The sequence below is a fragment of the Lygodium microphyllum genome, chromosome 3, assembly GCF_053477565.2.
Source record: "Lygodium microphyllum isolate KBCC chromosome 3, Lygodium_microphyllum_v1.1.10, whole genome shotgun sequence".
In the NCBI taxonomy this organism is placed as follows: Eukaryota; Viridiplantae; Streptophyta; class Polypodiopsida; order Schizaeales; family Lygodiaceae; genus Lygodium; species Lygodium microphyllum.
The window spans coordinates 61736193-61758290 of record NC_141137.1 but is presented as its reverse complement, the minus strand read 5'-3'; the positions used below and the strand labels follow the sequence as shown (position 1 = coordinate 61758290).

The following is a 22098-nucleotide window of genomic DNA, read 5'->3' as shown; positions in this document are numbered from 1 at the left end:
TGAAATTCATGTCTTTATGCGTGCAAGTAGCAGACCTTTAAAAAATAGTTTTGTTGAGGAAAAATTTGCAAAGTGAGTGAGGCATAGCCTCGTGAGCTTTGCAACGATGCACTCTGCGATGCAATTTTGAAATTGCACCTCTAAAGGTAAGGCACAACCAAAAGCCGCTCGACCTGGGATGTGAACTTGACCCTAGGAGGATTGAGTTGTGACTCAACCCATATTAAAAATAAAGCAGGTAAATTTTACCCAAGCATATATCTACTTTACTGCGGAAAAACCAAAAAACTGTTGCTTGGAGCTTCGGTAAAGATCATCTCGTTCCCCCCCCCCCCCCCCCAAATAATGCGTTTTTATTTATTAATCATTTATTAATCACACGATGAAAGGTAAGGATGTATTTTAGTCGATGAACGAATTAACGATCTTAAACACACACCGATGGTTAAAGGGGCAGCCTCAGGTTGACGCAGAGGCGGAGAAGAGAGCGAAAGCTGAGCAGGAAGACGAACTTCACCATAGCCTTCTGGCATCACTGCTTACCCTCAACCTGCAGCTCAGCACCATCGGCAAGCAGATCATCGCGTAGGGTCTCTCCAGTTCTCCTCCTGCGCTAAGGGAGAATCTTAGGGTTTTTCCTGAAGATTCTCCGTCCTTAGCGTAGAGACGCAGAGAAATCAGATTGTTGCATGCCCTGCTGAGAAGAAATCCGAGCTTTATCATCCATGTAGTGCTATGCTTGCATAGACATGCTTGCAGTCTATGTAACCTGAGCTGAATGTGACAGCTGGCATGTGAATGAGCAGGCATGGGTTGAAGCATCCCTATCTTTCTATCAGGGTATGTACTTGGCAGGCTTTGGTTACTCGATATCTGTACATTTAGACACAATGTCTCTTCTTGGATGAGAACAAGTTGCCTCGGTTTGATGGCCGCATCATACTGAGCACCTCCCCTCTTGCAACTTCACACCTGTGCAGGTGACAAATATGGTGATCCGGAAGATTAATGCCAGCGGGTGCCATTTCCTTGGGGCTCACAGGCTTAGTGTCACAGCACTGGCAAATGACGACAATGATGATGATGATGACTGGCATGAAATTGAGCACATTCTGCGTGCGCAAAGGTATAACGAGGAGCGTGAAGGTCGGTCTGGTGAGAGCAGTGTAGTAAATGAGCGGTTTGATGATGCCCATAACTATCAAGAAACCGAAGCTCAGCCCAATATAAGAAAAGCCACATGGGGAAGTCCTGTCTCTATGAGGGAAACCAGAGGAAGCATTGACAAACTACTTGATTCAGAGGAAGAGAGAACAATCTTTTCTGATGAAGCTGAGATTGAAACTTTGGAAAAGGAGAAGATAGCGGATAAGGCAGGACTGATCTTTAATGCTAGTAGGAAAAGGAAGACAGCATGCAATGGCTCTACGAGTGGGCTTGATGCTGTAGTCAAGAAAGCAAAGAAAAGGCCGGTCAATGTCTGGACCAAGACAAGTTCTCGAAAAGGAAGCAAGAAAAATAGCAAGAATGGTTCAGCTCAGGTTACCCCGGCCAAGGAAGATCGTGTGCTTCTTACTCCAGTGTTAAGGAATCAAGATAAGCTAGAAGATGGGCCAGGCTTGCCAGTTCTACTTTCTAAAATACACAAGGCAGAAAGGGTAGAGTTGAGTTCAGACAGACTCAGTGCAGGTAGCACCAAAGGGTACAGGATGGTCCGGGCAACACGTGGCGTTACAGATGGAGCCTGGTACTTTGAGATTATTGTGGAAAAGCTAGGGCCGACAGGGCACACAAGGCTTGGATGGTCCACACAGAAGGCTGACGTTCAAGCTCCGGTAGGGTTTGATAGTAATAGTTATGGGTATAGGGATCTCGAAGGCAGTAAAGTACACAGGGCAACTCGAGAGCCTTATGGTGAGAGTTATGGAGAAGGTGATGTCATTGGCTTCTACATAAATCTGCCTCATGGTTCTGAACTTGCTCCAAAGCCACCAGAAATAGTTTGCTACAAGGGGCGACCATATCTTGTCGAGACAAAGGAGGAACCTGCAAGGATAGTACCTGGTATGTATTTTTGTCCATGTTTTTGTTTTGTCTTGCAGTGAGATCAGGTATTTGTTTTTCTATGGGTACTGTTGGTTAATCAATAAGCTCAGTCACTGCTCCATCTGTCAATAAGTAAGTTGTTCTGCTTATACATGTGTATCAAGTTTCCGTCATGGAAAGATAAATTGCTATTAAAATAATAGTATAGAACAGCAGAAAGGATAAACATAGCTATTGTTTTTGTCAAGTTGAATTAGCCAGTCTTTATTCAAGCAATGATATAGAAACACCTGTAAACCAGAAGTTATTTGTAGGGATCTATTTGTTGACATGTGTGTGTCACAGTAGCAGCCTTGTTGGGAACTTGCTCAACAGAGTGTGACCAAGCTGTGTATTTGACCGATGAGTTGACAGTTACCAACGTGTCCCTGATCTCTTGCTTATATCATGATGAAGGAAAGGGCTGATTCCCACTAATTAATACCTATACAATTTACTTTTGAGGTTGATGACTTTGGCAACGTTTTTGTTCTAGAATTGTTCATTAGATCCTCCAAGCCTCAAGAGATGTGAGACGATTATAGCAAATGCTAGAGTATCTCTTTCTTCCCAATCGTTTGCATGAGTAGCGACTGCTTTGAAACAAGAGCCAAACTGATAGCCATAGCAACCAAACAAGGCAGTCAGCATATGCACCACACTTCTGAGGGCTCAAATAACCCAAATTAGCTTTTCTATTCTTCAAAACTGCAAGTGAGCACGCCTAGGTATGTGTATTAGAGATTATAGTTCTCTTTTGTATGTATATATCTTCCACAATAGTTAACCTATGGTCTATCAATGACCAAACAAAAAGTGTGTGTATGTTTGTGTAGGCAAAGTTTTTTCAACAAAAAAAGCATGTAAAGAGAAATGTTGTCTTAGGGCTGATTTTTATGTGTGATATGAGTGTTAGATGTGGTGTGAAACTGGTCTTCTGTGAACCTAAGACAGTGAACTTTAACTTGCAAGTACTCGAGCTTAAAACCAGAAACTTTGCAGCAAAAAAACAAGTAAGAAAGGAGCAAGAATGTCCTACACCTAGACACAAAGAAAGACTGGCCTCAAAGGCTGGTGCCACTTGTGGTATTTCTTTAATATGCTTGTATAACTATTATCATTCATAAAGCCTTGTTCAATAGCTCCTTAAACTTGATGGGAGTAAAGGCGCTTGTGCCTATGCCGCCCACGTATACTACACTGTAGGTGGCGGGTGTCCTTGCATACTTGTGCATTGCAAGTGATAGGCATTCCTGGATACCTGTGAACTGCAAGTGGCGGGTGCCCTGTGAGAGTGTGCAATGGAAGAGAAACATGCATAGAGAGAAGTAGAAAGAGAGAGAGAGAGAGAGGAAGCAGAAGATGAGGGAAGAATACTTCACTGACTGAAGAAGAATGTTGATATAATGATGATGCACTGATCAGTCCCTGCACACAGCCCACAACGTCAATGACACTAGATTAGGCAGATGATGATGGCAACACTGGAGGCAGAGGAAGATGATGGAGTCGAAGTATGCACTTGTGAGAAGGAAGGAAGATGATCCGATGATAATGAAGAGTGGATAGGGATAGGCTATATAAAACTAGCCTTCTTTCTCGGATAGGATGGTAAATCACTTGACCTAACACTAAGTATAACAAGCATAAAATTCACATAAAGTGAAAATGCAAATATTGCCACTTTAATCTTGGACATTAGACACCTCGTTGGCCCCAAAATTGACACCCCTTGCAATATTTCTTTATCTTATATTGCAAATGGAAAGAGTACAACAAGGATTCTCTCATCTCCTATGCTAATCCAAGTGCCTTTTGTTGTCAAAACTGACAAGCAAGCCTCCGAACCAATTCGCCCCTTGGTTTGCTTGGGGATTGGCCTTCACCCTGCTCCTTGAAAGGCAAATTCAGCCCTAGATCTGATATTGACTAACTGGCCTCTTAAATCTCTCTAAAATTTCTCAATTTCAGTTATTAAAATTCAAGTCTTAGGCCCTCAATTTTGAGCATGTATCTTGAGGCAGCTGTCAACATCCTAATTTTTGTTATAAATTAGGGTTTCCAACAGAGATTGATTGAAATCTCTTTCTCTGATGGCTCAAACTGCTGGAAAATGCTGAGATAACTTGAGAGATGACTGGGACATGAGAGAGAAACTGTTGTTGCTCTACTCAAACAACCATGGAATGCCACCTACAGCTTAGGACCATCAAACTGCTGCTCCCTTCTATATGTTGTCATCTACACCAGAAGGACCTTGGGCTACTATCACTTGCTCTTGAAGGGCTTCAAATTGCTATCACATGTAGGACTGATTCTTGTTAGCTGCAAATCACATTAGCAGTCTCTCTTTGCTCTCTAATAGCCTCCTTCTCTCTCACAATGGTTGAAATAGACTCCCCAGCCCCAAAAACGTTTTTTCCATTTGCATGGGCAAGTTTTGCCAAGGGATAGCCTTCTAATCTCATTTTCTAGCATTATCAAACTTATTAAATTAATTTTTAGAATATTAATTCTGAAAATTAATGTAATAATTATTCTAGTGCTCAAAAAATTAATTTCACTAACCAATAATTAAATTGGCTAGGCCAATTTGTCTTTTAAGTATCCTTGAGCAATTATTGACTTTTAGATTGACATTAATTAATTAATTAATGTCTAGTCTCTAATATAACCACTGATATTAGTGGCCAAAAATTGATCTAGGCCAAAATTTGTCATCGGGTACCACCCAATACTTGTCAGGTATAACTTATTATAATTTTTGCCTTTGACATCCGGTGCATCCTCGGAGTTCTTGGCTTGTTATCATGAAATAATTGCCATGTACATCACGTATGCTAAACAACATTGCACTTTTGATTAATAATTTAATTAAATGTTATCAGCAAAATTAAAGCATCTCAAAATTTCATGTTTTCGTGACATTGCATGAAACCAGTCTTCCTTCTTGGATAGAGTGGTAAATAACTTGATTAAGCACTATTTACAGCAATTAACAAATTCACAAAATTGAAATGCACACTTTACTATATAATCTTGGACATTGGACATCTCGTTGGCCCCAAAATTGCCAGCTCTTTCGCTATTTATTTAACTTAATTGCAGAAGTTGATGTACAATGGGATTCTCCCAATCCCTTTCGGTATTCCAACTCCCCTTGCTGTCCAAAATGACCAGCAAGTCTTCAATTTGATTTGCCCCTTGATTCGGGCAATCAATTGGTCTTTACTTTCTTTGACGGAGATGGAAAATGCCCTAAATTCATTGGTTTGCTGGTCCCTCCACTTGAATTTGACTAAAAACAGCTTCAGCCCTATTGAATCCAAGTCTTGGAGCTTCCAATTTTTGACACGCTTCATGAGACTGCTGCTAAACCTTAATTTCTGCTGCAGATTAGGGTTTATAGGAGAGAAATCTGAAATTTCTCAGACTCTGGTGATCTCAATGCTGTAATCTTCAGAGCAAGGCTGTAGAAAGGCTAGAAAATGAGAGAGAAAATTCAGACTTTCTTCACGAAGAACTGAAGAAAAGCTCTCATTTACTACTGCTGTCTTGTCTCAACAGATTGTAGATGCAAAGAACTGAAGAAAATCAGTCATTTACTACTACTGCACTGTCTCAACAGCCTGTAGATGCTGTCACTTGCTGTTGATTGGTCTTCTCCTACCTCTGGCTGTCTTAGAAGGTCCTCCAATGGCTGCAAATTAGACCAGTAGCATCTCCTCCCCCTCTCTTGCAGGCTGAATACACTAAAATGCCTCTCTCCAGTCTCTAAAGACGTTTTTCAGCCTTGCATGGGCATTTTTGACAAGTGGTAGCCTTCCCAAATGGTTTTTCCAGCATTATCCATAATTAAATATTAATTTTTAGTCTTTAAATACTAAAATTAATCTATTTCGGTGCCCTGAAAAATAATCTGACTGGCCAATAATTAAATTGGCTAGACAACTTCTATTCTCGAGTCTGTGAACCATCTTTGACCATTAGATTAGCGTTAAGTATCATTAAATGTCACTTTTCTAGTGTCACCAACTGATACTTATGGCCAAATGAATGACCTAGGCCAGCAACTGGCACCAGATACCACCAAGTACCTGTGCGGCATAACTTATAGCAACTTTTGCCTTTGACATCCTGTGATTTCCTCGGGTCTCGAGCTCTTAAATTTACTTTAATCCTAGTTACACCTCACATGTGCAACATTTACTTAACCATGTGATTAAAAATTAATCCACGTGTTAAGTGAGGTTTCGAAAATTACACGTTCTCGTGACACTGTAAATAGCCAATAATCCCCAAATTTGGCCGACCTGCCCCAGAAGGATACTAAAAAGTTGGCTGACCAGCATTTAATGCTGATCGTGCTAGTAAAAAATTCTAGAAAAATATAGGGGGTGTCAGAGTGCAGCGGTGCGGAAGCGTAGGACTGAGAGAGAGAGAACGCAGAGAGAGAAGGGAGAGAAAGAGACAGTGGACGATGAAGATCTGCTGTATATAGAATGCTGAATACAAACATATACACGGGCGCAGTGCGCTGGACTGCGTGTCTCCACCTCGACGATGCAACCTGCTGTCCACCTCGAAGTCTGCTGCAGTCTGCACTGTCTGCTGTCTGAAATCTGTGAACAGAGACAGAAACTGCGCGTCACCGGTCTGTAATCTGCGTCAGAGAAGTGTGTAAGACTGCTGGGAACGTCGGGTATAAATAGCCGAGATCTGCCAGGAAATAGGGCGCCAGAAATAGGGCGCAGCCAGAACAGGTCGGCTGCATTAAATGCAGCTGACTGGGCTGCAGGCAGTCGGACTGCCACGTGGCAGTCCGACTGCACAGTCCGACTGTGCAGACTGCCACCAAACCTGCCCTGCTGCTGCCAAACAGGCTATGATCTCTAACAGGGGGCACATAAAAAATCCTAGAAGGCATGGACAATGTCCAATAGGCAAGGACAGACAGGGAAATGCAGAAACTGCACAAGAAAAGCACATTGGAACGCGACAAACAAAAGAAATGTATCAAGATAGCCACTCTAGAATGAGTAGCCTCCCCCATCAAAACACATGACAGACCTGTTAGTGCTCCAAAAGTCCTCGTTTAACTTAGACTGAGTCTCATAAGAAGGGGCTGATAAGACATGACAAACATGACTACTAACACCTCTTTTTAGATCCTGGATGTGGTGGAAGACCAAGGAAGAAATGGATCTTGAGGTGGCAAGAGGAATCTCAATGTCGATGAAGTCCGTTGATGAAGTCCGCTGATGAAGAAGCTCCTCATGATCGTGGGAAACCCTCTTTGAAAGAGTAGGGCCATTAAATCCATAGCCGTATCATCGAGGTCGTACCCCTGTGAAAGGGATGGGGGGGTATGAGGGAACCACCGGAGGAGAGAGTGGGGGATGGGAGGAACCTGTGGAAAAAATGGTGCACAAGCGGAAACGAGTGTAGCAATAGACAATTGCTTTGGAGGACATTGCATAAGAGAAGGGGAATGAAGCGTGAAAAGCCCGCTCTTTCATCAACCTGTCACGATAACAGCCCATGTAAAAGAATTCTCAATATAAATAGCTTGCTCAGTGAAGACAACTTAGGTACCAAGCCTAGTAAGACCATAAACTGAGAGGAGTGGAAAGCCCAAGTTCGGAACATAAAGGGCCCGTGAAAGGGAGCTTGACGTGCGGTTGGGAAATAAAGACAAAGTGCCAACACCACAAATAGGCACCAAGACAATGTCACCAATAATGATTGAACCCTGAGAAGAGCATAGATCCTGCAACAAATCACCTCGTGGAGTCATATGACTAGAAGCTCCACTATTAACTAGCCAAGGCCTCTCAGAAGATGGGCAACCACTGAAGAAGGCTCCTCCAAGTCAACAATATGAAGAAACACTGACTCTTGTGTAACCGTTGGAGTAGAGGTAGAAGACTCCAACAATTTAGCTCCATCCTTCGCTCTTGGATAAAGGTGAGGGTACTCCTTCCAACATTTCTCCTTAAGATGCGTTTCTTTCCCATAGTATGAGTGTTTAGGCTTCTTCGAGTCGGAGTTAGCACTCGAAGAACTCTCCTATCATTTAGCCTTTGACTTTCCTTTCTTCTTCTTCTCCCCTCTTGAATTTGCAACAAAAGCTTTGGTGGAGGTGGATCCAGTGGCTACCTCTTTGGCATGCTCCTCATGCTTTAAAACAATTCGGGCAAGCTCCTCCCAATGAAGCTTCTTAGGGGTCCTTGATGTAAGAAGGCTGGTGTAGAAAACAATTCGGGCAAGCTCCTCCTAATGAAGCTTCTTAGGGGTCCTTGATGTAAGAAGGCTGGTGTAGAAAACATCAAACTGGGGAGATGGCAGTTGAGTCAAAAGAATCATAGCCATATCCTTTGATGAGATCATCCTACCAAGGGACGTAAGCTCATTCCTCATGTCCTCCAACCTGTTGATATGATCCTTCATGGAAGGAGAATTATCAACGATGAGTATCCATAATTTCTTCTTGAGAGTAATCTGGTGGGTGAATGCCTTTTGATGGTACAAAGAAGCAAGCTTTGTCCACACTTCCGTTGCTTTCCATAACCTGTGCACATGCACTAGGATAGAATCCTGTAAGCTCATAAAGAGGAAAGATCAAGCTCTAGAGTTGAGCCAATCCCATAAGGCCCCACGATCCTTGGCTGTCCCTCAAGAAGGTATGCATCAGTCCTATGCTTCATAGGCCTCTTCTCGGCTTGTGTGGGCTCCTTCGCAGCATCAAGTAGACCTGCTCTAGTGTGGCAAGCAATAGTAGCGAATAGGCCAGTGTGGACAACCCAGATTGTGCTTGTTTTTAGGCCTCTTCTTCTTGGCATTGACAGCGGATCTGCTATTTACTCTGTATAGGACAGACATGTTGTTTACTTTGTGCAGGACAGACTTGCTGTCCACTCTGTGCAGGAGAGACCTGTTGTTTACTGTGTGTTGTAGGACAGACCTACTGTTCACTGCGTAGCAGACAGACCTGCTGTTCACTGCAGGACAGATGTGTTGTTTACTTTGTGCAGGTCAGACTTGCTGTCCACTCTGTGCAGCACAGACCTGTTGTTTACTGTGTTGTAGGACAGGCCTACTGTTCACTATGTAGCAGATAAACCTGCTGTTCATTGCATTGAGGATACACTTGCTGTTTATTGTGTTCAAGGCTCTCACAGCAAGCTAATTGACTGTGAAAGTCTATGCCTATTGCCATTTGATGATATTCAGGTACTTCAGTGGATGCATTGATGTATGACATTGATGCTATGCACCTAGATATGATTATGGAATGTCTTAACTTTTAAGCTTTGCATTTGAGCTTGGTTACATGTATTGGAGCTTTGGCCAATTGCTATTGTATTGTATTAGATTACCCATGATTTGAGAGAGGGTGTCTAAGGGGAGAGTAGTCCTAATGGTAGCCATCCGAGTTGTAGGTGCAAAGATGTCATAGAAATCCACTCTTGGGCGCTATGCAAAGCTTTTGCTCTAAGCCACGCCTTGTGCTTATCTAGAGTGTCATCACTATGATATTTGGTCATAAAGATCCATTTTACACCAATCACCTTCTTGGGCCTATGCACAAGATTCGAAGTGCCATTTTGCGCAGTAGAATCCAACTCTTGCTCCATAGCCTTCTTCCAATGCTAGGGACTACAAGGCCTCTCTAACAGAGGTGGCCTCCCTATCTTGCATGGGACAACTCAACAAAGAATAGTTAATACAAACAAGTTGGTGGTATGTGTTTGGTTTCTCCGAGAGCACTGCCCCAAAGTCTCGTTTAATCCTTGAATCAAGGAGTATGACTCGGGCCCAACAAGGAGATTGATTCCATCGTTGCTCTCCATCTGTTGAAGTCTCTAGAATATCCATCGGGGCCTACTCAACGAGTGAATCCAATGGTGAAGCAATTGCCTTCTCCATTGAGGTGGAGCCTAAATAGGAAAAGGCTTCGAAGGCATTGGAGCAGGTGCCCAACTGTCACTTGGATTTCTAAAAATAGGATGCTCAACATAACCCTTTGCAACTAGAAACTCCATGAACCGAATATCTGGACTTGTGTCTTCCTCCTGGGAAATGAGATCATAAAGCTTGTATCCTTGGGATTGCGAGCTATATCCCATGAATACTTGTCTCTTGGAAGCTCGCTCAAACTTCTCTCTTTCTCTTTGGGATGTGATTATAGGCATCACACTTGAAGCCTCTGAAATAAGAGACATCTGGCTTCTTTCAGAAATAAGCCTCAAAAGGGGTCATACCAACCACGGATGAAGTAGGGATCAATTAAGGATGTGGATAGCGGTGGTCATTGATTCGGCCCAAAGACACTGAGGTGTCTGTTGATGCTCCATCATGGGCACCACCATCTTTATCACATTGCGATTCTTTTGCTTCAATATGCCATTCTCCTAAGGGGTATTTGTGTTGGCAAACCCTTGGTGAATACCCTAATCTACACAAAAACAAGTTAGCTCGTGGGAGACAAACTTTTCTCCCTTGTTGAAATGCAGGGTCTTAAGTTTTTTGGCTAGACCTATTCTCTTCAAAGATCAACCAATCCTTAAAATGCGAGAATGCTTTGGACTTCAAGGCCAAGAAATACGTCCATGTCATCTTGCTAAAATCATTAACAATTAGTACAAAATACAAACTTCCCTTAAGGGACTCCGTCCAAATGGGTCCACATAAGTCCATCAAAACAAGCTCCAAGGGCTCCTTAGCTCGTCGTGAAGTCTTGTTGGGAAAAGCATCTCTATGTTGCTTATCATGAATACAAGATACACGTGGCGGGTGGCTCACTCGAATCTTTGGCAGTCTATGTATTAGCTGACCATGAGTTGCCTTTCAAAGGTACTCGTAGTTGAGGTGGGCAAATTGAGCATGCCAAAGCTCAGTTCGAGTCTATGAAGAAAGAAGAAGAGAAGAAAAGGTAGAAGAAGACCACATCTTGTAGACTCCATTCTCCTCATGTCTTGCACAAAGAATGTGTCGAGAAACACCATCAAGAACTTGGAAGGAGTCCTTATTAAACTTGGTTGTCAAACCAAGAGCATGGATCTTGTGCATTGAAAGGAGATGATACCCTAGACTTGACACATAGAGCATCTCTAATATGTTGGCATTGCCTTGCCCATCCGAATTAGTTGCATATCACCCTTGCCTTTGATGGGGACCAAAGAACTATCACCTATAAGGATTTGCCCATGCATCGAATGCATACAAGGAGTCCCTTTTGAAGGAGTCATAGGGCGAGAAGCGCCACTATCCACAATCCACTCATGAGATTATGGGGCCATCATTGTTGCATCAATGGCCATCAGAGGAACATCCTCTATCACCTCCAAATGGAGAAAGGTGGCCAATGAAGGAGCAACCATTGCTCATGAGTGTGAAGAAAACTGCTAGGGTTTGCACTGAGGACATACAGAGTGTACGACCACGACAGAAACACAAAGAGACAGATAGATAGACACAGAGGGCAAAACTCAAACCCTAAATGCAAAACTCAAAACTCAAACACAGAAACTCAAACATAAACAAAAGAAGGGAGAGAGAGAACACAACTTTGAAGTGAATGAATGCTGTAAATGAATGTAAGAGTGTACAGTGTGGTCAAGGGTAGAGCAATGTCGGAGTGTGACGTCCATCGAAGACAGATCCCAAGTCTGTGACCACCACTTGGAGTGTAGGAGTGCTGAATAGTGAATGGCAGGAGGCTGGTCACCAAAACGCAGCAGTGTACCGCCGATCGGATGCTAGTAACTGTGCACGGTCTGCTGTAAACAACAGATTGAAACAATGTCTGATGTGGCTGGCGATGACTGGATGATCAGATCGCAGCAGATGATGATGTCGCCAACAGCTGATGTCAGCATGGATGAAGGTGCTAGCAGTAGTAGCAAACACGCATGGAGTGGCAGCAGTCTGGAGGGCTGGACAGCCACGTGGGAGGAGGCTGATGGCTGAAATGTGCACTGGAGAGTGTGAAATCTGCATAGATGGAATAAGGCTAAATGGAGGTAGCTTGTCTATTTATAGATGTGGAAGGGTGTCCCAAAAATTAGGGTTTTCATTGAACTCTCTTGAACCGCTCTTCGTTTTAGGGTTTCCACTAAACTCTCTTGAATTGCTCCCCGTTTTAGGGTTTTTACTCTAAAAGAGCATTTTTTAATTGTATTTTGGGGCTTTTTAAGAGGCTAATCAGCAACTAATGCATATTTTACCTCAACACCCTCTCTCAGGCCCAAAACTAAGCCGAAAGGTTAGGCCAACCACTGTGATGTTTATTTATCCAAGGCGTCCTATCCCAAAGGAGCCAAGGCATCGGACAAAGGGTGCACATCGGTTGCCCAGTGGCCTACCAAGACTATAGAGGCGATGGTTATCTTATCAAGGGAATCCAAGTAGTCACCCCAGAGAGGACAAGGCATCGGACGAAGGGTGCACGTCGGCTGCCCAGTGGCCTACCAAGCCCTACAAAGGCGGATGGAACTACATGAAACTTAAAAAAAAAATAATGAGGTAAATTTTATGGGATGTGGCCGATTGAGTAATAGTGACCCAGAAGACGGGAGTAGGGAGAGTACATCCAACACATCACAAAACATTACAAGCTAACCCATCCAATCAGGGTGTCGAGGTATCCATGTGATGGAGGATGGTGGTGTGGTAACAACAACTGCCAGTGGAAATAGCTTAGGATCCGCTCAAGTGGTGCTTTGCACAATGAGATGCAAAGTATGCTACATGCTCAAGAATGCTCATGCAGTAGGTGCTACTTGGATAGTGTCCCTCATGGGGAAATTGTTCACTTGTCCAAGCGCCCTAGTACAAAGATGATGAAATCATGCAATGCAAAGGGTAAGGTACAAGAGGGGGAAGAAGCCGATGTCGAAGACAAAGTGCTGAAGCCTGTAGAATACCAAGAAGGGTAGGAATCCGCTCTCAACCTGGATGTAGATACTGAAGAAGGAAGAGGAGTCTGACGTTGGTCTTTGTATGGTGCCGAGAACCATAAGGAATGAAAGAAGGGGAAGTGGATGAAGTGGGTGAAGCACCCTGCTAGAAGAGCAAGGTAGAAGTCACCGTCATGATAGCTTCAAGAGAGATGTTGCACGATCCGCCTCGGGAGGAGAAATCGCCATGCTGGAAGAAGAGCAAGCACTCCTAGGATGATGAAACCATGAAAGGAACGGTGTGCATCCCTATGTCTCTAGCCCAGGTAGGACCAAAGCAATTTGCAAGTTAGCCCTACACTAAAAGACAAAACCTTGCAAAAGAGATAAGAATTTGCAAACACAGAGGTTAGTGGTGAGATGCTCCAAAGCAAAATATAACATAAAGAAAATCTAACTTAAAGTAAATGCAATGATGTGGATATGTGTGAGTAAATGTAGCAGAAGTCAAAAGAATGGAAAAGCTAAGGACAATGAATCCTATGGGCCCGACTCTAAAAGTGCAAAAAATGAATGCTAGACTGACCTAGGGTATCCGAAAGGACCTAGAGACATGCTAGTCTAAGAAGGTGGCCACCATCGCGTACGTCCAGTAGCAGGGCTTTGCCAAGGGAACGCCTGACGAGGTGGGGAGGAAGATGAGATAGATGCATGAAGTGCAACGGGATCGGAACTTGTAGACCAATCAGCCAGTCTCTCAGGGGTAGTGAAAGAGATAGGCTGCTGAGGTTGTACTTGAGCCACATGTCTCGCACTAACGGCGGGTGTTGAAGGAGGAGATGAAGCAAGAGCGGAAGGCGTAGCCCCACTGGACTGTGCAATTGCAGTGGTCTGCTGAGGCTTTTTAGGTGGAAGACCTTGGCCCTTGGAGCAACACTCCTTGTCCACATGGCCTGCTCTCTTGCAGTGTGTGCAAAACCTGTTTTTCTTAGGGAGTTGCTGTCTGATAGGTCTAGATTCTTTGGTTCCATTTGAGGAAGAGGAGTCACCCTTTGATTGGCTTGCCTTCGCATCTTGCGAGTTCTTGCCACTGGTGGTTTTCCCTCCCAAAGAAGAGGCAACCAATCCCCTCTCCTCTGAATAAGGCTATGATGAGGATTTCTTGTGGACTTCATTATGTAGCCTTGCGTAATGCAAGAACTGGCACTCAAACTCGTAGAAGGTTGGCAATTGAGGTTGGGAGATGATGTGCTGAATGAAATTGAAGTACTTTTCGGGCAACTTATTCAAGAAGAATATAACCTGAACGTCATCTGACTTTGGAGAGCTAGTAGTGGCGAACTTGGTAAGTAACCGCCTATATTTAGCCAGCTTGACTTTCAGATCATCCCCTCCTTAATAGAGAACTCTTGAAGCTCAAAGTCGAGATTGATGAGTTGAGTACCGTCATGAGCCGCATAGCGGTCGAGAAGGTGACTCCAATGCTCTGATGCGAGCGGGAAGTGTTGCCACTGAGAGTGAAACTCAGGAAGCAATCCTTGTATCAACTCAACATTGGCTGTGGCATTGCGGACTCTCCATTGACGGATGTAATCAGGGTGAGCTAGTCGAGGGTCCGGCATAGGCTGTAGACCAATGACGAGGTCCCAAAGACCTTGAGATTGAAGCACTTGTTGTATAAAATTAGACCAAGTGGTGAAACTTAACCTGTTAAAACGTGTCTTATCCGTGAATGCATTCTTGGCTGTTGCAACAAGAGTGGTAGTGCTCGGAGATGGATAGTGTAGGGACCGATTAAGCACGAAGATCGAGGCAGGCTGTTATATGCATAGTGAGAGACAGAGAGTGCGAAAGAGCATAGTAGAGAGTGAGCACGTTTTTTGGTACAATGACGAGTGTACCACTTTAGGTTTTTAGATAGATATATATATGAAAGTACAATGTGCTAAGGGTGTGTTCACACCCGTGCACATATAAAAGGCACGATGGCTCTTTATTCCCAACAACCTCCCACCTAAAGGCAACGTGCCTTAAGAGGAGAAAAGAATCAGCTAAGTCTAGGTATGTACAAAGCTGAAAGAAATATATCTATCCAACTCCCATCATTTGTCGGCAATGAGCAAACCGCTCTGCTGGAAGACCCTTCGTGAGAAGGTTTGCAGGGTTATCATTTGCATGCACTTTGACAAGCTCAATGCTCTTGCTATCAAGTACATCTCTAATGAAGTGGTACTTCACCTGTATGTGCTTTGTCTTTGCATGAAAGACAGGATTCCTTGCTAGCATGATAGCACTCTGACTATCACAATGGAGAACATGTAACTCTGAGATGCCAAGCTCTTCCCACTAGATGTGAAAGCCATAAAGCCTCCTTGCATGCCTCAGTGGCAGCCACATACTCTGCCTCTGTAGTAGACAGTGCAATACACTTCTGTAGCCTGGAGATCCAAGAGACTGCTCCTGCTGTGAAAGTAAACACATACCCAGAAGTGGACTTCCTGCAGTCCGCATGACCAACATAGTCTGCATCCGTAAAGCCAACATCAGATGCTTTGTGCTTTCCAAAGCAGATACACAACTCCTTTGTGCCTTTGAGGTATCTCATAATACCTTTCATTGCATCCCAATGCTTCTTGCCAGGGGTTGCCATGTATGTGCTAACCACTCCCACTGCAAAGGCAATGTTAGGACGTGTAGCAACCATAGCATACATCAAATTGCCAACAGCTGAAGCATATGGTATCTTGGCCATTTCAGCCTTCTCATCATCAGATGTAGGGCTGTCCTTTGCACTGAGTTTCACATATGGAGGCAATGGAACCCGAATTGTTTTCTCCCCCTCCATATTGAAACGCTGCAAAACTTTGGAGATATACTCCTGCTGAGATAGATAGAGTAAGCCTTTAGATCTATCTCCGAGTATTCGCATGCCAAGAATGTGATGCACATCACCCAGATCCTTCATGTCAAAGCTGCCATGAAGACTTTACTTCAATGAATCCAAGGCATGAGTATCCCTGCCAGCAATCAGCATGTCATCAACATACAAAACCAAGATAATCAGGCTGCCATCTGCTGCCTTCTTGGTGTACAAGCAGTGATCCACTTGACTTCTATGAAAGCCTTGGGATTGCATGAATGTATCAAACTTATGATACCATTCTCTTGGTGCTTGTTTCAGCCCATACAAACTTCTTTTGAGTTTACATACCATTTTTTCTTTCCCTTGTTCAATAAACCCTTCAGGCTGCTGCATATATATGTCTTCATGCAAATCACCATGTAAAAACGCAGTCTTTGCATCCACCTGTATGAGCTCCATATCTTTAGTTGCAACCAAGCCCAAAATGGTTCTCAATGTAGTCATCTTGACTACAGGAGAGAAAATCTCATCAAAGTCAATTCCATGCTCCTGCTTGTATCCCTTTGCAACCAATCTTGCTTTGTACTTGGGTGAGGAACCAGGAGTGACCATCTTGTAAACCCATTTGCATGGAAGGGTTATCTGCCCTTTAGGCAACTGCACCAAGTCCCAAGTGCCATTTTTTTCAAGGGATTTCATCTCTGACAGCATGGCTTTATACCATTTCTTGCTGTCCTGTCTGTCCATTGCTTCCTTGAAGCAAGATGGTTCACCACAGTTTGTCAACATGACATAATTAGCCACATTAATTGCACCAGGAACAACTGTGTCAGGTTGTCTAGTAGCCCTAGACGATCTCCTAACCCAATGGTCATTGTTTGTTAGCTGTTCCTGCAAATTTCCATTTTTAGCATGCTGTCTTGGCATTTCAGCCTGCAAATCAGCATTAACAGCTTGCTGTCCTGGCTGTTCGTGCACATGTAATGGCTCATTTTCATGGGCAATAGCTGGTTGATCATTTCCTGCATCATTTCCTGCAATTATAGGTTCATTTACAGCAGGTATTTGCTGCTGTACAACGGGCACATTTTGCTGTCCTAAAGGTATTTCTTCCCGGAATACAACCCTACGGACCTCCTCAGTCTTTTCGGGCTGTTTGTGCATGCGATCTTCTCGGAAGATAACGTCATTGCTGCGTACTACTTTCCTTTTCTCGGGATCCCACAATTTATACCCCATTTCACCCTCGTCACCATATTCTAGGAAAATGCATTTACAGGACTTTGGCTCAAGTTTGTGCGTTTTTCTTTACGAATATGCACAAAAGCCTCGCAGCCAAACTCTTTCAGACGAGCATATGAAGGTGGCTTGCCCGATCACGCTTCTTGGGGAACTCCCCCCCCCCCCCCCCCCCCAAGACCTGTTTGGTGACTGATTAATCAAGTGAACAGTTGTCATAACAGCCTCTGCCCAAAAACCATGGGGTAATGCAGCATGAGACAGCATCGTACGGACCTTATCCTGTATGGTCCAATTCATACGCTCTGCAACTCCATGTTGGGGTGGATTATGAGGGATAGTGAGCTCCCTCTTTATCCCTTTGCTGTCACAAAATGCCTGAAAGGCCTTGGATACATATTCCCCACCATTGTCAGAGCTCCTTGGCTGTCCAAAACCAGGCTGAAATGAAGATTCTCTTCTATACTTTCTTCCATAGCGCTCCGCAAGCTCAATAGCCTTAAAGAAGGAAGTAGGATTTTGTGCCATAACATCAGCTGATAAAGATGGCTTCAAACCATACATAAACTTATGAAGCTTAGCCTCATTACTGATGTTTTCCACATACATGGTCAGGTTGAGGAATTGGTTAGTGTACTCTCTTACACTTAGGCCCCTTTGTTCCAAACCATACCATCTCCGTGCTAATTTCTCTTTCTCAAGAGGAGAAACAAATACTTAAGCCATAAGTGCCTTGAAAGCTTCCGAATTCTCTACAAGTATGTTTTCTTTTTTAATATACCTCCACCAGGTATGGGCAAATCCCTCCAAATGCAAGAAAGCAAAATGAATCTTCATGTCATCAGTTTTAGGGAATATGCCAAAGTAGGACTCCATCTTAGAGGTCCACTCCTCTAAATCAGATGGTGAAGATGACTGACCATTAAATTTGGCTAGAACAATTTTGTCATTTAGCTCTCTTTCATGAAAGGGTTGCTGCTCCACCAGGTATGGGCAAATCCCTCCAAATGCAAGAATTTAATATACCTCCACCAGGTATGGGCAAATCCCTCCAAATGCAAGAAAGCAAAATGAATCTTCATGTCATCAGTTTTAGGGAATATGCCAAAGTAGGACTCCATCTTAGAGGTCCACTCCTCTAAATCAGATGGTGAAGATGACTGACCATTAAATTTGGCTAGAACAATTTTGTCATTTAGCTCTCTTTCATGAAAGGGTTGCTGCTCCAAAATAGGCTGATTATGATTACCATGTATGGAATCTCCAAATTGAGACGGAAATCTTCCAACAGGTGGTTGAGAATTACTATGTAATCCTCCTGTTGGTAGAGCACCCCTAGAAATTTGAGTATTCAGTCCAAAAGCTTGAGAATTGGCTCCATTCAAACTGCCCAAATAGTCATCATGCCGCTGTGAAGCCTCTCCTACTTGTGTCCATGACCATTTTGGTTAGATGGCTGAAGTGGAACTGAAGGGTCACTGTTTGAACAAGCTTTTTCTTTAGTTTCTTTTGGTCCCATTTGCATTTGCATCCATTGAGATAATTGTGTCATAATTTGAGCATTAGATTCCACTAACTTATCAATAGAAGCCTTTGTTTGAGTCGTTGAATCCACCAACTTCTCAGTGGAAGACGTCGTTTGATCAGTAGATAAGACCATTTGCTCTATTCTTGATAAGATGGCCTCATGTCGTTCCCTATGTCTTTGTTCATGGACGCACAAAGTGTTGTTAAGTATATTGACTTCTCCTTGTTGTTGAAGCTCTTCAGGGCTCTCTTGAGGTGTATTATCCAACATGGAATCCCTGATTTGCTAAGTATAATCTTCGTGGACCTTATTTTTACCCTTATGCCCTGCCATAATAGTGCAGTCTTGCAGTACCCTCTGTCAGAAAAACGGCTATAACTTTTGCTAGGGAACTCCGATTTCAAAACTTTTTAGTTCAAATCGAAGCTAAGAATGCCCTCTTCGAGATGAGCTATAGCTCGCTATAACAAATTTAGGACAGAAAATTCTGTAGCTGGATTTCTGAGTCTGAACTGTCTAGGCTTGCACCCTATCTAAACCTGTAAGTGTCCTGTTTTGACCCTGTAATGCAAGGTAGTAACCCCAAATGGTTACCAAACCCTATAAAAGGCTGTATAGGACCTGTGGGTACCCTGTAGTACTTGCACCTGTACTTCAGTAATGAAAGGTGTACCTGAACCACCTGTAAGTATCCTGTAAGTACCTTGTAAATTCCCTGTTTTACTGTGTTTTGAACCTGTAGGTACTTGAGTCTTTGGAAAGTCTTCAATCTTCAATTCTCCACTCGTTGTACCTGTGTGAGGGATAAAACGGCATGACAGGCTCCCTACATGGGCCCTGAATCAGCGGGAGGTGGGCAAAGTTCCCCCCGGGTCGGTTGGTTGCACCCCTTCGAGATCTTTGATAGTGAGGGAGGGTCACCTCTCTTTTGTCCCACTATCTCCCTCGGCATCCACCTTTTTCCTCGGTGGGTATATCAACATGGCAGTGGCTAGTAATATGATCAATCAGCATGATATGCATTTCTGAAATATTCATTCAGCCTTTTATGAGATGCAATGAAATGGAATTTTGAAAGTTTGGATAGGAGAAGGGTCTTACCAATGTAATTCAGTGACTCACTAATTGCTAGTATTTACCCTTTTACAATATTTCAGCTTGGGTAAAAGAAATTCAGCCAAAACAAATCAAGGTTATGCATCAAGCTTATCAAATGATATCGATGATGAAGTAATGATTGAATCAAGATGAGATTCAATGGAATAGGCTGAAATCAATGAAAGTTAACACTAATCTTTGATCTATTGATCGATTCAGTGAATTAATTGATCAATAATCTCCCATCAACAAGTGGAAAAGCAATAGCAAATGGATTATTGAGAGATTTCAGAGATTAATAAAAGAAATAACCTCAATTAAGCTTGAAGAAGATGGTGGATGTCAGCTTCAATCCCATTGAGGAAAAAGTTCTTCATAATCCATCATAAATCCATCATAAAGCTTGAAATCTCCATAGAATCAGTCCATACAAACTCCAATATGATTAAATCTGTAAAGAATCAATGCCCCGGCCTTGCTTGAACACTTGAATATCAAAGATTTAAGCCTCTTGAAGAAAAGCCCCAAATAATCCTTCTATTTGAGCTCCAATGTCATCCACGGGCTGAAATCTGCTTAATGTCTTCAATCTTGGAGTCTATCCGACTTGTACATAGCACTAGAGAAGCCTTGGAGATCGGGGAAGTCCTAAATTTGAAGAAATTTGAGCTTCCAGATCTGTGGCTATGGCTGCCCTGCTATGTTTTAGGGTTTTGAGCAAATGAATGGATGATCAGAGTTCTCCTCTAGCTGAGAGTTGCTGTAGTAGGTGTTGATGAAGTGCTTCAAAGCAATTGATCAATCAATGGAAGATCTGGAGCAGATCAAGCAGGGATGGAGAGCAGGGAATTCAACGCATTTTTCGGGCTGTCATCTGCTCCATATCCTGCATCACAACTTGACCATGGTAGTCCTTTTGAAGCTCAGATGACAAGGAACCTTTGTCCCATGCTTTGGCAGTGAAAGATGATCAGTAGAGAAAGATATTTGAAGATTTCTTGGCAGCCACCATGGAAGCTTCAGCCAAAAGCTTGAAAGAGAGAGAAGAGAAGCTCCCTTTTGAAAAGAACTGGAGTTTAACCTCTAACTAAGCCCGGTTAACCATCCTTTACCCTAGTTACCTCCATTTTTACATGAAGTTTAATGATGACCTGCCATTTAAGCCATCCTCCTCCATGTCTGACCTTGGATATCTCCAGATGTAGTCTCTTACTAACTGTAGATGATCTGCAGCACTCCACTAGTCACTGTCTTGTACAATTTTTGTTTGAAATTGATTTTGATAGAGGAAAATAGGACTAAAAATAGAAGAAAAGAATGGATCAAAGACCAATGCTCTGATATCACTTGTCAGAGAGAGAACTAGGGAGAGAGAAAGAGGAGAGAGAAGACTGCAGAAGAGAGAGAAAGACTGTAGGAAGAGAGAGAAGAAGAGTGACGAGGAGAGAGAAAGACTAGATTTAGAGAGAGAAAGACAGGAAAGAGGGAGAAGCCATAGAAGCTGTGAGCAAGATGGGAGAGAAAGATTGTAATTGTATTAATGTGTCAAAAAGATGTGAAAAATTACATGTCCTCTCCTTTTATACCAATGTCAGTGTGACATGGCATAATATCAATGTTATTTACACTAAATCCTTATTCCCAGCTTCTTACAGTTTTGGAAAGATGATGAGAGGTGATCAAGGTGTGATATAAAAGAGGGTGGGATGGGAGCGAAGTGAGAAGTGTGTGTGATATGCTCAAATGAAATAGAAGCTGTAGATGTTACCTGAATTCTATCTGCTTCGTGAGCCCCCTCTATTGAAGTTCACATACGCAAAGCCATCCGGATCTTGTACCTCAAAAGAAGGAACTGTGAGAGTGCGCAGCGAAAGAAGAACACGAACACAGAGGAGAGGAGAGAGGAAGCAGAGAATGAAGGAAGAAAATCTGCACTGACTGAGATGAATGCTGAATACACTGGAATGGACAGAACAGTCCCTGCACGCAGCCCGGAGCATCAGTGAGGGAACCAGGACAGACTGGAAGCAGAGGCAGCACCAATGCCGGAGACGGAGACGGAGGGAGCAGTGCTGAACCTGCAGAGCATGAATGAGATGAATGCTGGACTGACTGGGGGGGCAGCTATAAATAGCCCCCAGCCAGAAAACTGGCCGACCAGCTAAACTGGCCGACCTGGCCAGATCTGGTCCGACTGGCCAGTTCTGGTCAGACTGACCAGAACTGGTCCGACTGACCAGAACTGGTCCGACTGCCCAAAATAATGGGCAGTCACCCCAAAAACAGCCCAGATCTGGGCTGTAAAATGCCCAGGGCTGCATACATACTAAGGCAGCCTGAAAACACACTGACAGAGCTCCTCTGTCTCCTGTCAGACTCTGACA

The 22098-nt window shown here is 43.4% G+C and overlaps 1 protein-coding gene across 5 annotated transcripts in view; it reads left to right on the top strand.

The window, feature by feature from the left end:
• The first annotated feature begins 419 nt into the window (after nt 1-419).
• The window catches only part of LOC148038408 (protein TRAUCO-like), a 56411-nt gene continuing 34732 nt past the window's right edge, over nt 420-22098 (top strand). For 4 of the 5 annotated variants that reach the window (XR_015689491.1, XM_087671572.1, XM_087671575.1 and 1 more), the window contains exons 1-2: nt 421-840; nt 981-2064. Coding sequence is in view for 3 of the 5 variants with exons in the window: in XM_087671572.1 (XP_087527698.1) it covers nt 799-840; nt 981-2064 (1126 nt within the window). In the remaining 2 variants the exon portion in view is untranslated. Of the gene's footprint in view, nt 841-980; nt 2065-22098 lie in introns of all 5 variants that reach the window. The other variant, XR_015689490.1, reaches the window with a different exon arrangement.